Source organism: Helianthus annuus, chromosome 8 (assembly GCF_002127325.2).
Source record: "Helianthus annuus cultivar XRQ/B chromosome 8, HanXRQr2.0-SUNRISE, whole genome shotgun sequence".
NCBI classification, from domain to species: domain Eukaryota; kingdom Viridiplantae; phylum Streptophyta; class Magnoliopsida; order Asterales; family Asteraceae; genus Helianthus; species Helianthus annuus.
Window position 1 is genome coordinate 79,862,794 of NC_035440.2, and position 13,105 is coordinate 79,875,898.

Here is a 13,105-nt window from a genome sequence, read left to right on the forward strand (position 1 = left end):
TTTGCATTGACTACCGCAAGCTCAATGATGCTACTCGCAAGGATCACTTCCCGCTTCCATTCATCGACCAGATGTTGGAACGTCTGTCGGGGAAGTTGTATTACTGTTTCCTTGACGGATTCTCTGGGTACTTTCAGATTCCTATCGCTCCTGAGGATCAGGAGAAGACTACCTTTACATGCCCCTTCGGCACATTCGCCTACAGGCGGATGCCTTTTGGGTTGTGTAATGCACCAGCGACTTTCCAGAGATGCATGGTTGCAATTTTCCATGACATGATCGAGGATTCCATGGAGGTTTTCATGGATGATTTTTCAGTATTTGGGGATTCCTTCGATCACTGCTTGGAAAATTTGAGAAAAATGTTGAAGAGGTGTGAGGAGACGAATCTGGTCCTGAACTGGGAGAAATGCCACTTCATGGTGAAGGAGGGCATAGTTCTGGGGCATAAGATTTCGCATGCTGGTATGGAGGTCAATCCAGCCAAAGTGGATATCATTTCACGACTTCCGCCCCCCACCTCTGTTAGAGCGATACGGAGCTTTCTCGGTCATGCCGAGTTCTATCGGCGATTCATTAAAGATTTTTCAAAAATCGCCAGACCCATGACCCGTTTGTTGGAGAAAGACGCTCCGTTCATATTCGGAGATGATTGCTTGAGAGCCTTTGACCTTCTCAAGCAAAAGTTGATTGAGGCCCCTATTTTAGTTGCACCGGACTGGAGTTTGCCGTTTGAGATTATGTGCGACGCGAGTGATTACGCTATAGGGGCCGTTCTTGGTCAAAAGAGAGAAAAGCACTTTCACCCGATCTATTATGCGAGCAAAACTCTTCACGACGCTCAGGAGCATTATACCAAGACTGAAAAGGAGCTCTTGGCGGTCGTTTTCGCATTTGACAAATTTAGATCGTACTTGGTGCTTTCGAAAACCGTTGTATATACTGATCACGCTGCCATCCAATATCTCTTCAGCAAACAGGACGCTAAACCACGTCTGATCCGGTGGATCTTGTTGCTGCAAGAATTTGATATCGAAATTCAAGATAAAAAGGGTGCGTTGAATGTAGCGGCTGACCATCTATCTCGGTTAGAGCATGGAAACATCGTGGACGCGCGTTGGGATTCCATAAATGACAACTTCCCACACGAGTCTTTGATGAGTGTTGAGATATGCGATGAGTCACCATGGTTCGCCGACCTTGCGAACTACCTTGCTTGCGGGATTCTGATTAAGGGTTGACTCACTAGCAAAAGAGGAAATTCTTTTCGGACGTCAAGCACTACATTTGGGATGACCCTTACTTGTTTCGGGTTGGTGCTGATCAGGTGATCAGGAGATGTGTTTCAGGGAAAGAGGCGACCGATATTCTGCACCACTGTCACGAGGGACCTACCGGAGGCCACCATGGAGCCAACTTTACCGCCAAGAAAGTGTTGGACTCCGGGTTTTATTGGCCGACTATATTTCATGATGCGCAGAGTTGGGTTAGAGCGTGCGATGCTTGCCAGAGGGCGACAAATATATCGGCACGTGATGAAATGCCTCAGACCTGGATTCAGGTTTGTGAAGTCTTTGATATCTGGGGGATAGACTTCATGGGACCATTTCCCCCCTCACGAGGTAATAAGTACATCCTGGTCGCGGTTGACTATGTATCGAAGTGGGCGGAGGCGCAAGCCTTACCCACCAATGATGCCAGGGTGGTCGTGAGATTTTTGAAAAGTTTATTTGCTCGGTTCGGCGCTCCGAAAGTGCTTATCAGTGACAGAGGGACGCATTTTTGCAATACTCAGCTCGAGAGAGCTTTGTCCCGTTACGGTGTGCATCACCGTCTGTCCACACCCTATCATCCACAGACAAGCGGGCAGGTGGAAGTCACGAACCGGGGACTGAAAAGAATCCTTGAGCGGTCGGTAGGTGCAAACCGCAAGGATTGGTCGGATAAGCTTGATGAAGCGTTGTGGGCTTTCCGTACGGCTTACAAGACGCCTATCAGGACTACTCCCTTTAGGCTTGTATACGGAAAGGCATGCCATTTACCGGTTGAGTTGGAGCATAAAGCGATGTGGGCGCTAAAAACCGCAAATCTGGACCTAAAAGCCGGAGGTGAAGCCCGGTTTCTCCAGATTCATGAGTTGGAAGAGTTGCGACAACGCGCTTATGAGAGCTCGGTGTTGTACAAGGAGCGCACGAAGAGATTGCACGATAAACGCTTGAAGGACCACAAAGAATTCCAAGCGGGCGATCTTGTTCTTCTTTACAACTCGCGGTTGCGCTTATTTCCCGGGAAGCTTCATTCACGTTGGACAGGCCCATACACGGTTAAAGAGGTATTTCCGTATGGGACTGTTGCAATAGAGAACGCGGACGGCGTTATTTTCAAAGTAAATGGGCATCGCTTGAAGTTATACGTTGCCGGGCCGACAGAGTCGGTGATGGAGGTTATTGAACTCCAAACCCCGCACACATCATAAGTATGGGGAGGAGAGAGTCTACGCTGCTGACTCGTGGATCAAAAATGCAGCAAGAGCGTATTTCGCGCTTTAGGGGTAGTTTAGTCATTTAGGATTTATTTTCTAGTTTTAGCGTAATTTAGGTTAGTTAGGTAGTTTCCGTTAGTTTGTACAGTTTCTATTCGTGCCGAGCGAAGGTTCTGAATTGCAATATTGTTAGAACAGTTGGTGTGTCGAAAAAACGGCGAAAAACGGCCAAAACAGTTGCTGGAAATGCCTTCTGCAGAAAATTCTGATCTGCAGCTGATGCACGACCATGCCAGGATCCGCACGACCGTGCGTTTCCGAGATGCTGGCACGGTGGATCGCACCCTCGGTGCATCACCGAGAAAAATGGAAGTCGTCGGAGACGCACGACCGTGCCAAACGGCGAACGACCGTGCGTCAGGCTGCGGGCATTTTTGTCATTTTGTCCATTATATATACCCTCATCTGCTGCAAAATCCCTCATTCGCGAACCCTAGCAACTGCAGCCGTTCCAGAGCGGTTTTTACACCAAATCGCACGGTTTTTCGCACGATCTCGCACCCAACTTCGCACGGTACGTCTCTAGTGTTAGATTTCTTGTTTTCTTGCTTTCTAGGTAGATTTCATCCGATTCAACAAGGGATTTATTAGGGTTCTCTTCATAAACAAATCGAAACCCTAACCCTTGTTTGAATCATGCTTATCGTGAACACCCGGTTGAGTTTCCGACCCCTGTTTGTACAAAAAAAAAGTTGTTGATTTTGGAAAAATCAGGCTATTCAAAGTTTCAGGGGTTTGAAATCTGCAGGTCAGTTGACGCACGGTCGTTCCTTGTATGGAACGGTCGTGCCAAACCAGGTGATTCCACGATGTCAGCTTGTGTCCGGTGTTGCACGGTGGTGCCGATTGACCGCACGCCGTGCGATTCCGAGTTTCCTGGGAGATGGTGCACATCGTCGTTGACGCACGACCGTGCGTATCGCCGCACGACCGTGCCTGATGCCCAGATCAGTTTGACAGAAGCTTCATAACTTGCTGCTCGGCTGTTTTCAATTCCATTTTCTCCTGTTTCTTTCTTTCTAACAATGTTCCCCATTACAGATGGATCATCCCTTCCTACAGTTTGACCCCAACAACGAGCGTGAAGCTTTATGCATTCCAAAAAGAGACGCATTATGGGCCCGGAGGGGGCAGTTCGGAGTCCCTAGATGGCTGGATTGGGAAGTAATGCAAGAACTAAATCAGTATGACCGACTGGAAAACATGATGAGTCGGCCGCTTACAAATCTGGTCGGTTGCAACCGACCCGTTTACTTGGAGCTTACCATAGAGTTCTTTGCATCATATGCTTACGAAAAGCCAGTTGCTGCTTGACGACCCAAATTCCGCCACAAAGAGCGGATAGCTTTCAGATTGTGTGGTAGATGGCACCGGTGGTCGGTTGGTCGTTTAGGAAGGAGACTCGGGATTTACACTAGGGAAGACATGGATGATCCCGAAGTCTTCACAGATCAGTTTACCTTCCCGTCTGATGCGGCACGGGATGAGTTTTGGGCTGCAAATGTTGTTGGGGACCCATACAACCCAAGGATGTCAAAGGCCTCACGACTTAAAGACCCTCTGGTGCGAGTGATGCACCATGTGTTTAGCCACACTATATGCGGTCGCATGGACAGTCTTGGTAACTGTCCAACACCAGATTTGATTTTTCTTTACGCATTGGTGGAGAAGGCGCCCATCAACTTAGCGGCGCGAATGGCTGAATACTTTGTGAAGTGCTCAGGGAGGACTTCTAACAGTCAGATACATGGCGGTCAGTATGTGACCGAAATTGCGTACAACGAACACCTTATGACTGAGGAGGTACTTCAGGGTCTCACTCTGATAACTGAGGGGGTTCATGTTGATATCAGGTCACTGAAGGCGATGGGGGTGATTGTTGAGTTAGATAGAGGGGATATGTTGAGGGGGCTGAATAACGAGGTCTGGGACCCGTTACCCCCGATCCCAGAAGAAGAAGAGGAAGAGGACGTAGAGATGCAGGAGCAGCAGCACCAGCCACACACACCACCGCACCACACACCGCCACATGAGGCGCAGCACCAGCAGTACTACCAGCATCAGGATTGGCCTGAATTTTATCAGCAGTTCCAGCAAATGCGTGTTACGCAGGAACAACATGGTACGTACATCGATCAGATTAGGACCAGCCAGGACCAGATCCGGGCTAGTCAGGATCAGCTCAGGGCCACGCATGATCAGCTGAGACAGAGCCAGGAGAGCTTATACCAGGGGGTGAGTGCCGGATTCTCGTACCTATTCGGGGAGATGCACCATGCATATCCCGACTACTTTCAGCACCCTCCACAGTTCCCGCCGTGGAACCCACCTGGTTATGGCGGTGCGGGCCCATCTTTCACGAGAGACGATGACGGTGACGACGAGTAGGAGTTGGTGGTGATGTTCGTTGGTGGTTTTTATTATTATTTTAGTACTTGTTATTTCGGGTGTTCTTTTTGCTTAGTATGTCAAACACCCTCGGATTGTATTGTATTTTCAAACACTTTACTTTCTGTTATGTCTTTGTTTGGACTAGTAGTATTTATGTACATTATGGTTTATTTGTGTTTATTCTATTACTGTTCTGTTTTGCTGTGTCATATGACATACTTGCAGATTTCGGCTATCAAGTCTTTGACCGGAGCATATGACAGACGCAGCTTTGGAAGTCTCAATTCATCAGATATCATCTTGAGGGGAGTACTATTATCCTTTTTCTCTATATTTCGGGTTTCGCATTGGGGACAATGCGAAGTTCAAGTGTGGGGAGGGGGTTAACTTTGTTAAACTTTGTTTGTCCTCATATTTAAAAAAAAAATCAGAAAATCAGAAAAATCATTCAAAAATGCCTGTATTTTGTATATATTTTAGTAAATAAACCGGTTGATTGTGTTTTAGAAAGCATCGGACTTGATAAAAACCCGACAAGCAAAATAAATTTTGAAAAAAGAAAACCGGAAAGCGTGACAAACAAAGAAAGACTTGCATGATAGTTTCACACTTTTACCCATTCCATTCGTTACGTGAGCATATTTGAGCCTATTGCTATATATTTGTTTGTTCATTTCGGATATAGGAGTGAGCCAGATGTTATGTGTAATTTAGAATTTGTCACTAGTATGCTTGTTAAGACCATGAACTTGTGAATTTGTGTAAAAGTGATAGAGGCACTTAGATTACCCCTTTGATGTAAACCTTGTTCTTTGTGTTGTGCTTCCCGTTCACCTTATATTACCCTTTAGGATTAACCATGTCGAGCCTTCCCGTTTACCTTTGTTTACCCACATTATCGCCCACTTAGCCAAATTTAGCCTTTGTATGTTTTAAACCCTTTTTAGTGTTGAAACTCGGACAAAATAATCGTTTAACTAGCGTTTATTTCAGTTTATTGTATAGTATATTTTCTATGATCAAAAAAAAAAAACACAGAAAATAAAACACCCTAAAATAGGGTGAAGTTGATAGAAATCGAGCAATTTTGAACACTTAAATGTTAAAATTTCGTTGATAAGCTCGATTTCGCTTTAGTCTCCTTTTTAAGGCGTTTGTATGTATAGTTGTATTATTTTCTTGCTAGTTAAACGCTAATACCGAGTTTTAACCATTTTCGCCACTTTATATGTCTACTTCCATACCCTTCGCCCAAGCCTAACGTTACAACCCGTAAAGACCTCTTGATTTACACTTATTTGCATGTTAGTTGGTGGAGACGAGATCTTATGACAAGCTTATGATATTGCATGTTTCATTGACGAGGCATTGAGTGTTTGCACATACACATTATATGTATGTTTCATAAATAAACCCGAGTGTGTGTGAACATTGTGATTCGCGTGAAGATTAACATGTTGAGTCGATTAAATGTGAAGTCACGGCTTTTTGGTTGTCGCTTTATAATTGCATATGCTTGTTGGGTTTGAGTCTTTTGATGTTGTCTTTCGACAAACCGGCTAACCGTTTATAGTAGTTTTCAATAAAATAGTGTGTAAATTATCGTTCTTGTTTATTTCCGTCTTTTATTGCTTTTTAGTTCAGCTTGCTTGAGGACAAGCAAGGTTCAAGTGTGGGGAGATTTGATATTCGCTAATTTACACATATTTTAGTTCCCCGTTTTACCCCTATTTTATGCGTTTTCGGCCGTAAAACCGTCATTCGGATACTTAATTATCTACATTTTTGTTTGCAGGCCTAAAACAGCATACCAGACAAGATGATAGCGAAAACGAGGACTTTCCGGACAAGACGACGAAGCTGCAAAGATTCTGTTGGAAAAACTGACCTGGGCGTGTTGCACGATCATGCGACGATATGCACGACCGTGCATATCCGACAAACCAAGAAGACCCGGCAGTGAACGAGGCGTGCAACACTGCGTGCAAGGCATTGCAGGCCAATGCGAAAACGCACGGTCATGCCATATGCGGAACGGTCGTGCGGATCCGACAACGCAGGAAAACCTCGGAGCTGAACGACCACAAAACTAGGCGTGCAACAAAATGCCGATATGGAACGTCCGTGGCATATCAAGAACGCCCGTGCGTATGCGAAGACCAGTCAACGATCTGTGACATCATGCGGTATGGTGGACCACCACCAATAATGCTTAAAGTGCACGGTCGTGCGATCGGGAGAACGGCCGTGCGACACCGAAAAAGCATATAAACAGAACAGAACCATTTTATTAGTAACTCTGGACATTTTTGGGAGCTCTGCAGGCGATTTTGAGGCTCCGAAGGCTGCTGCTTTCACTCGGATTCAAGCCACATTGCCCAGTTTTGCTCATTTACTATCCAGATTCTCATTCTTATGCTTGTTTATGGTTTGGTTTCTCAAATCTTTCCATTATTTTGTTATGTTTCAAGCATTTAGACTGATTACTATGTATTAATGTAAGCCTTTGGGCAAAAACACAACAATCCCTTGCTTGATTATAACCATTAGTATGTTAATCTATGTTTGTAATGAAATTTGGAAGTGTTTTCTATGATTATCTTTGATGATTAGTTTGTAACCTTGTTATTGATATTGATTTCTTGATTATAAGTAATTGTGTTGGATGATTGGTGCTTGGTTAGGTAAGATAGTTGAAAAATGAAGCTTATTTAATCATGTATTAGTAAACTTTTAATTTGGTTAACTAGTTTAACTTGGTTAAAATGTAGGCACCATGATACTCTAACGGGTTAGTGGTTTAATAAAATGCAATTATTATTAATCAAGAGAGCTTGCCCTCACGGAAGGACTCTAACGGGTTAGATGGTGTTGTTACGAATTCTTGCCATGATTTGTTAGCTTAGTTAGTAGTTTCGGCCAAAATTGTTATCTTGGTGAATTTATGTGCAAAATTTGTAAAATGAACTCGGTTGTGATTTAATCTAGTTTATGCTTGTCTCGGTGGTTGCATTGTGTTTATCGGTGTTGCTTTCCTTGATTAAGTGAGGTTAGAAAACTCCTAACGGATGACTAACTTATTTTTAGGAGATTTTTGTAGACATTAATCAATTGCACGTTAAAGAACAATTTTAGGTGGTTAAAGTGTGTTTATCGTTTTAACTTTCCGAATGATTGTCATGTTAGGTTTCCCGAAAGGGATACTAATTGTCTCGAACTGGAAAATTGACCGAATGCTTCTAGTGCCAAAACTGACTTAGTTGACATGCTGTGGTTGTGTATTAAGCAAGGCTATTTATATATATTTTACTATGTTTTATAAGTTTTTATTTATGCTTACTTTAGTTTAATTAAAACCAATACCATTTATGTTTTTACCGGTAATTTAGTGGCAAAGGTCTAGTATTATTTCTCCGCCCATTTCCGTGGATCGATACTTGGTTCTTACCGATACTTTACTACATATATGACGGGGTACACTTGCCTCTTTCGTGTGTGTTTTGATGTAAAAGTAATAATCACTTTTATAAATTTAAAACCAATTCGTGTGTAATTTCATTGTAAAAATATGTATAGTCACGCACGTACCATTATACCTTATGGTCACTTAGTTTAATTAGTTGTATGATAGGTAGTTTATATGTCTTAGGTAAATGACCAAAATGCCCTTTTCATGCATCATTGAATTTTAAGCATATGTAACTTAAACTTTTGTCACTTAACTAATTATGCAACATGTTTAGGCATATAATACTTGTCATAGGATTAGTTAGGCGTCTCGAATGCGCTTTTGCGCGAACGACGCGTTAAAGTAGCGTAAGCTACCTTAATGGGTCGTAATGGGTCGAAAGCACTTAGGATAGGTTCCGATTTAGGATGTAGGCTTTGTTAAACCATATCACATGAGTTCCAACACTCATTTGGTTTACAAGACCTCATTCTCAATATGAACCCGAACACGATCTGAATATTCATGGGTTAATCCGAACACGACCCGTTTAACCCAGATTTTTTAGTTATTATTTTTTTCATAAATTAGTATATGTAAATTTAAATTTTATTAAAAAACACAAATGTATATTAATACAGTTGCATTTTAATTATATAATCTTATGTCAATTTATCTTTTTAGGGTCTAATCATGGCATAAAATACATACCTAATATAATTTACGTCATAAAACATATAAAAAATATAGCATAATATAAATGGGTTAAACGGATCAACCCGCATACCCAGACGAGTTGACACGAACCCAACCCATATAGCTAAATGGGTTTGCGGGTTCAACCTAAAACTGACCCGAACCCGCTTAGATTAAAACCAAACCCATAAATTTTATTTTAGATTCGTGTTACATCCTCAACTTTTATGGATTAAATAAAAATATATTGATATGTTTGCGTAAAGTAGATACCTGAGTTAAGTTCGCTTATCTCATCACTACAATGACACAATTTAGTATGATAATATAAGTTAAGTTCGCTTATCTCATCACTACAATGACACAATTTAGTATGATAATAAGATAAAATAAAAAAGAATATAAAGCCAAACCTAGTGGTTCACCCACCATGTAACATCCCTATCAAAAAACTAGTCGGAATCAAATGAATAACAAGCTTCAAAGACTACAACTACAATGGATAAGTGTTGCCAAAATAACTAAGAATACACATCTTTTATTTTACTAATAAACTTATTTAAAAATATGAGCATTATTATTATTATACCTTACTATAATAATAGTAATTGTATATGTATATATGATTCATGGTCCAAAAAACTTAAAACCACTTTACAAAAACATTACAAGTAACAAAACATGTTTCAGTTATTCAGTTACAAGACTTTCTTCTTTCTCTCTCTCCTCCCACACCTCTTTCCCGCCAGAACCATTCCGGGCACTTTAATCCCGGTCGACCTCTCACAAACCGCCACGTGGCATAACTTTGTCAACTTAATCGACGCCGGTAAGGGTTTCAAATTTTCCGGCATGTCGGAGCTCAAAAAATACTTCCACCGATTCGGATACCTCCAAAACGACGAAGAAAACTTCACGGATCTATTCGACGACAGTTTCGAATCCGCAGTCGTAAACTACCAGAAAAATCTCGGACTCACGGTCACCGGAAAACTCGACGCCGGTACCATCACGCAGATCATGTCACCGCGCTGTGGGGTTAGAGATTCCGTAATCCACGTCAACAAAAACTACGCGTATTTTGAAGGTGAGCCGCGGTGGGGGAGATCAGCGCACGCTAAGCTAACGTACGCCTTTTCCGGCGGTCATATGATCAATAATTTGAATTTTTCCGACGTGAGTGAAGCTTTCCGGCGATCGTTTTCCCGGTGGTCAGCCGTGATTCCGGTGAACTTTAGTGAATCAGACGATTACCCGTCAGCCGATATTAAAATCGGGTTTTATGAAGGTGATCACGGCGATGAAGAGCCGTTCGACGGCGTGTTAGGGGTTTTGGCACACGCTTTTTCACCCGAAAACGGTAGAATATCATTTATAATTTTTTTTATTACTTCTACTCTACTTTACACAAATTATTCTAACTTTTTTCATCTGAAAACCCTGGTAGAGTTTTATTTATATTTTTTTTTATTTCTATTCTACTTTACACAAATTATTCTAACTTTTTTCACCCGAAAACCGGTGGAATTTCATTTATAATTTTTTTTGTTAGTTCTATTCTACTTTACACAAATTATTCTAACTTTGCCTAGGTAGACTACATTTGGATGTAGCTGAAACGTGGGCCGTTGATTTTGAATCCAGTAAATCAAAGGTGGCCGTTGATTTGGAATCGGTCGCGACTCATGAAATCGGGCATGTACTCGGGTTGGCCCATTCGAAGGTTAAAGGGGCGGTTATGTACCCAAGTTTGAGTCCGAGAAGTAAGAAAGTGGATCTTAAAGTCGATGATGTGGTGGGTATCCAGGCGTTATACGGGTCAAACCCGGATTTTCAATATAGTTCGTTGGTTGAATCTGTTATGTCTTCTAGTTGGTTTATTGTTGTAAACCCATTGAAATGGTTGACTTATTTAGTTACGGTTGTAGGGGTTTTATTGTGACAAAGAAGATGTTTTAGTTTTGGAAAATGTTGCACTTTTTATAGGTTTTTAAGTTCTGTAAATGGTACTTTTCGCTTTTTGTAAGTTCTTAAGTTCTGTAAATTGTAAATAAGTAAACATTTAACAAATACCACATGTTTGTATTGTAAAGGGTAAATTACACTTTTCGTTCTTTATGTTTGTACTGGATTGCAACGGATAGCCTTTAACTTTAATAATTACAGTTACAGTCTTTTTTTCGTTAAAAGCATTACACTCTAGGCCCTTTAACACTAACCCAGTTAAAACTTTCAATCAAGTATAACATGTGCCTTGCACATAAGGGTACATCGGTAATTTTACTTTTTTGTTCAAAAAAATATATAACAAATAACATACAAATACTTTAAAACAATAACAAAATAGCTTATTTATCATCTGAGGCAAATAACCATTATACACCCAAAAATGGATTCCACTTCGTATGCCACCAAAATCACCACCAACAACAACCGTTATCACCATCTATAAAACCACCCACCACCACCAAACCACCATAAACAATCGTCACCACCACCTCCGGAAACCACCCACCACCATTTAAGCAAGAAAACTAGTTGTCACCATAAATAATCGTCTCCACCATCACCATTCATGAGTCTCCGACGAAGCACCACAACCACCGTTCAGATGTGATCAGAGTGTCGCGCTCCGGTCAAAGATAATATTTGTAAGCCTGAGTTACCCTTAACAATTAGTTAGTGGTAGTAAGGGGTCGAACCATGAAGAGTATGTGTTTTGCGAATGGACTTGGTTGATTTTAAAGGTGTGTCACAATTACGAAGCTTACTAGATTGTTTTTATGATTTTTGTTGATTTGGAAAAGATGTTGGAATGAACCAACATGTTTGATTTGATTAATTAACTACTAGAACTAGAACGGTTGCAAGAAAACTTTAATTAACAATTATAAAACAATGAATTAGAACAAGGTTCACACCCGGTTCAATAAATGCAAAACCTAGGGTTACTATACGTTTTAACTTGGTTTAATCAAATTAGTTCATTATCGGTTTGAACATCACAAAGCTTAGGTGCCAATCATTATCAACGTTATAGACAACGGACCACGATGCACTTCGTTACTCAAAACAATATTCAAAACTCAAAACAAGTGTAACTCCCGAATGAATGGTGAAAAAATGTGTTTTAACTTGTCAACAACCACCAAACAACCAATAATTTGCGACACAAAAAACCTGATGCCGTCGCCGACGGACTACCTTCTCGCCGACGGTGCCCAGATATCCCGAAACCAGTCGACGCCCTCCTCCACTGGATACGAGGGTTTATACGCGACGACACTCATTTGAAAGCGTTGCTGACGATCCTACATGGCGATGGCAACGATGCCTGCAATATACATTCTCCGTTTTTCGCATCCTTTGGTCCCGGTTGACCCGATTCGCGTCCCGGTTGTCCGTTTTTCGTCCCGGTAATCCGTAAAGCCCCCAAATAGCTCCTTAAACTTCATTAAACCTGCAAAACACAATTTTCATTAAAAGTAGGCTATTCGGAATTTAAAATCAGATAACAAAAACGATTTAAACCAATACGAACACGGTTTTCAACCACGTATCTGTCACACCCTGGCTTTGCGGAAGCGTAGTTAATTTGGTGTGACTTCTTAATAACATAGCTTAACCATAACAAGCTATATGAAATAAAAACCATGCAAGATCATCCATTTAAGTTTTAAAACATAAGTAACATAACATTGTTTTGAGGCGTTGACTCATGCAACGGTAACTACAACCTGATAACATAAAAAACATTGTTCAACAGACACAAACATCAACATGATATAAACTCAGTTTAAGGACTGTGACTCGTCCAGGAAAAAGTCACATCCCCTAAACCCGGATGACCTCGTAACTCCTATGCAGCGGAAAAACATAACATACCGCGCCAGATCTTTAGTTCCCTGAAATACATGTAAGTTGGAAAAAAAATCAACAATAATGTTGAGCGAGTTCATGTGTAAGTGAGTATGTAAAAACCTTTGTATGTATAAAAATCCTGGTATGTAGCAAATAAGGAAAAAGAG

At 41.4% G+C, this 13,105-nt stretch overlaps 1 protein-coding gene across 1 annotated transcript; it reads left to right on the plus strand.

Moving 5' to 3' along the window:
* The first annotated feature begins 9,616 nt into the window (after positions 1–9,616).
* On the plus strand, positions 9,617–11,176 carry LOC110873153 (metalloendoproteinase 1-MMP). Its single transcript, XM_022122082.2, has 2 exons — positions 9,617–10,437; positions 10,670–11,176. The coding sequence occupies exons 1-2, from the start codon at positions 9,759–9,761 to the stop codon at positions 11,017–11,019; spliced, it is 1,029 nt and encodes a 342-aa protein (XP_021977774.1). The 5' UTR covers positions 9,617–9,758; the 3' UTR covers positions 11,020–11,176.
* Positions 11,177–13,105: the final 1,929 nt, after the last annotated feature.

What these genes read in the sequence shown, in the direction of transcription:
- LOC110873153 (XM_022122082.2), top strand. Translation starts at nt 9,759, where the DNA reads ATGTTTCAGTTATTCAGTTACAAGACTTTCTTCTTTCTCTCTCTCCTC. An exon ending in CGCTTTTTCACCCGAAAACG is followed by an intron (nt 10,438 to 10,669) that starts GTAGAATATCAT and finishes AACTTTGCCTAG; the next exon opens with GTAGACTACATTTGGATGTA.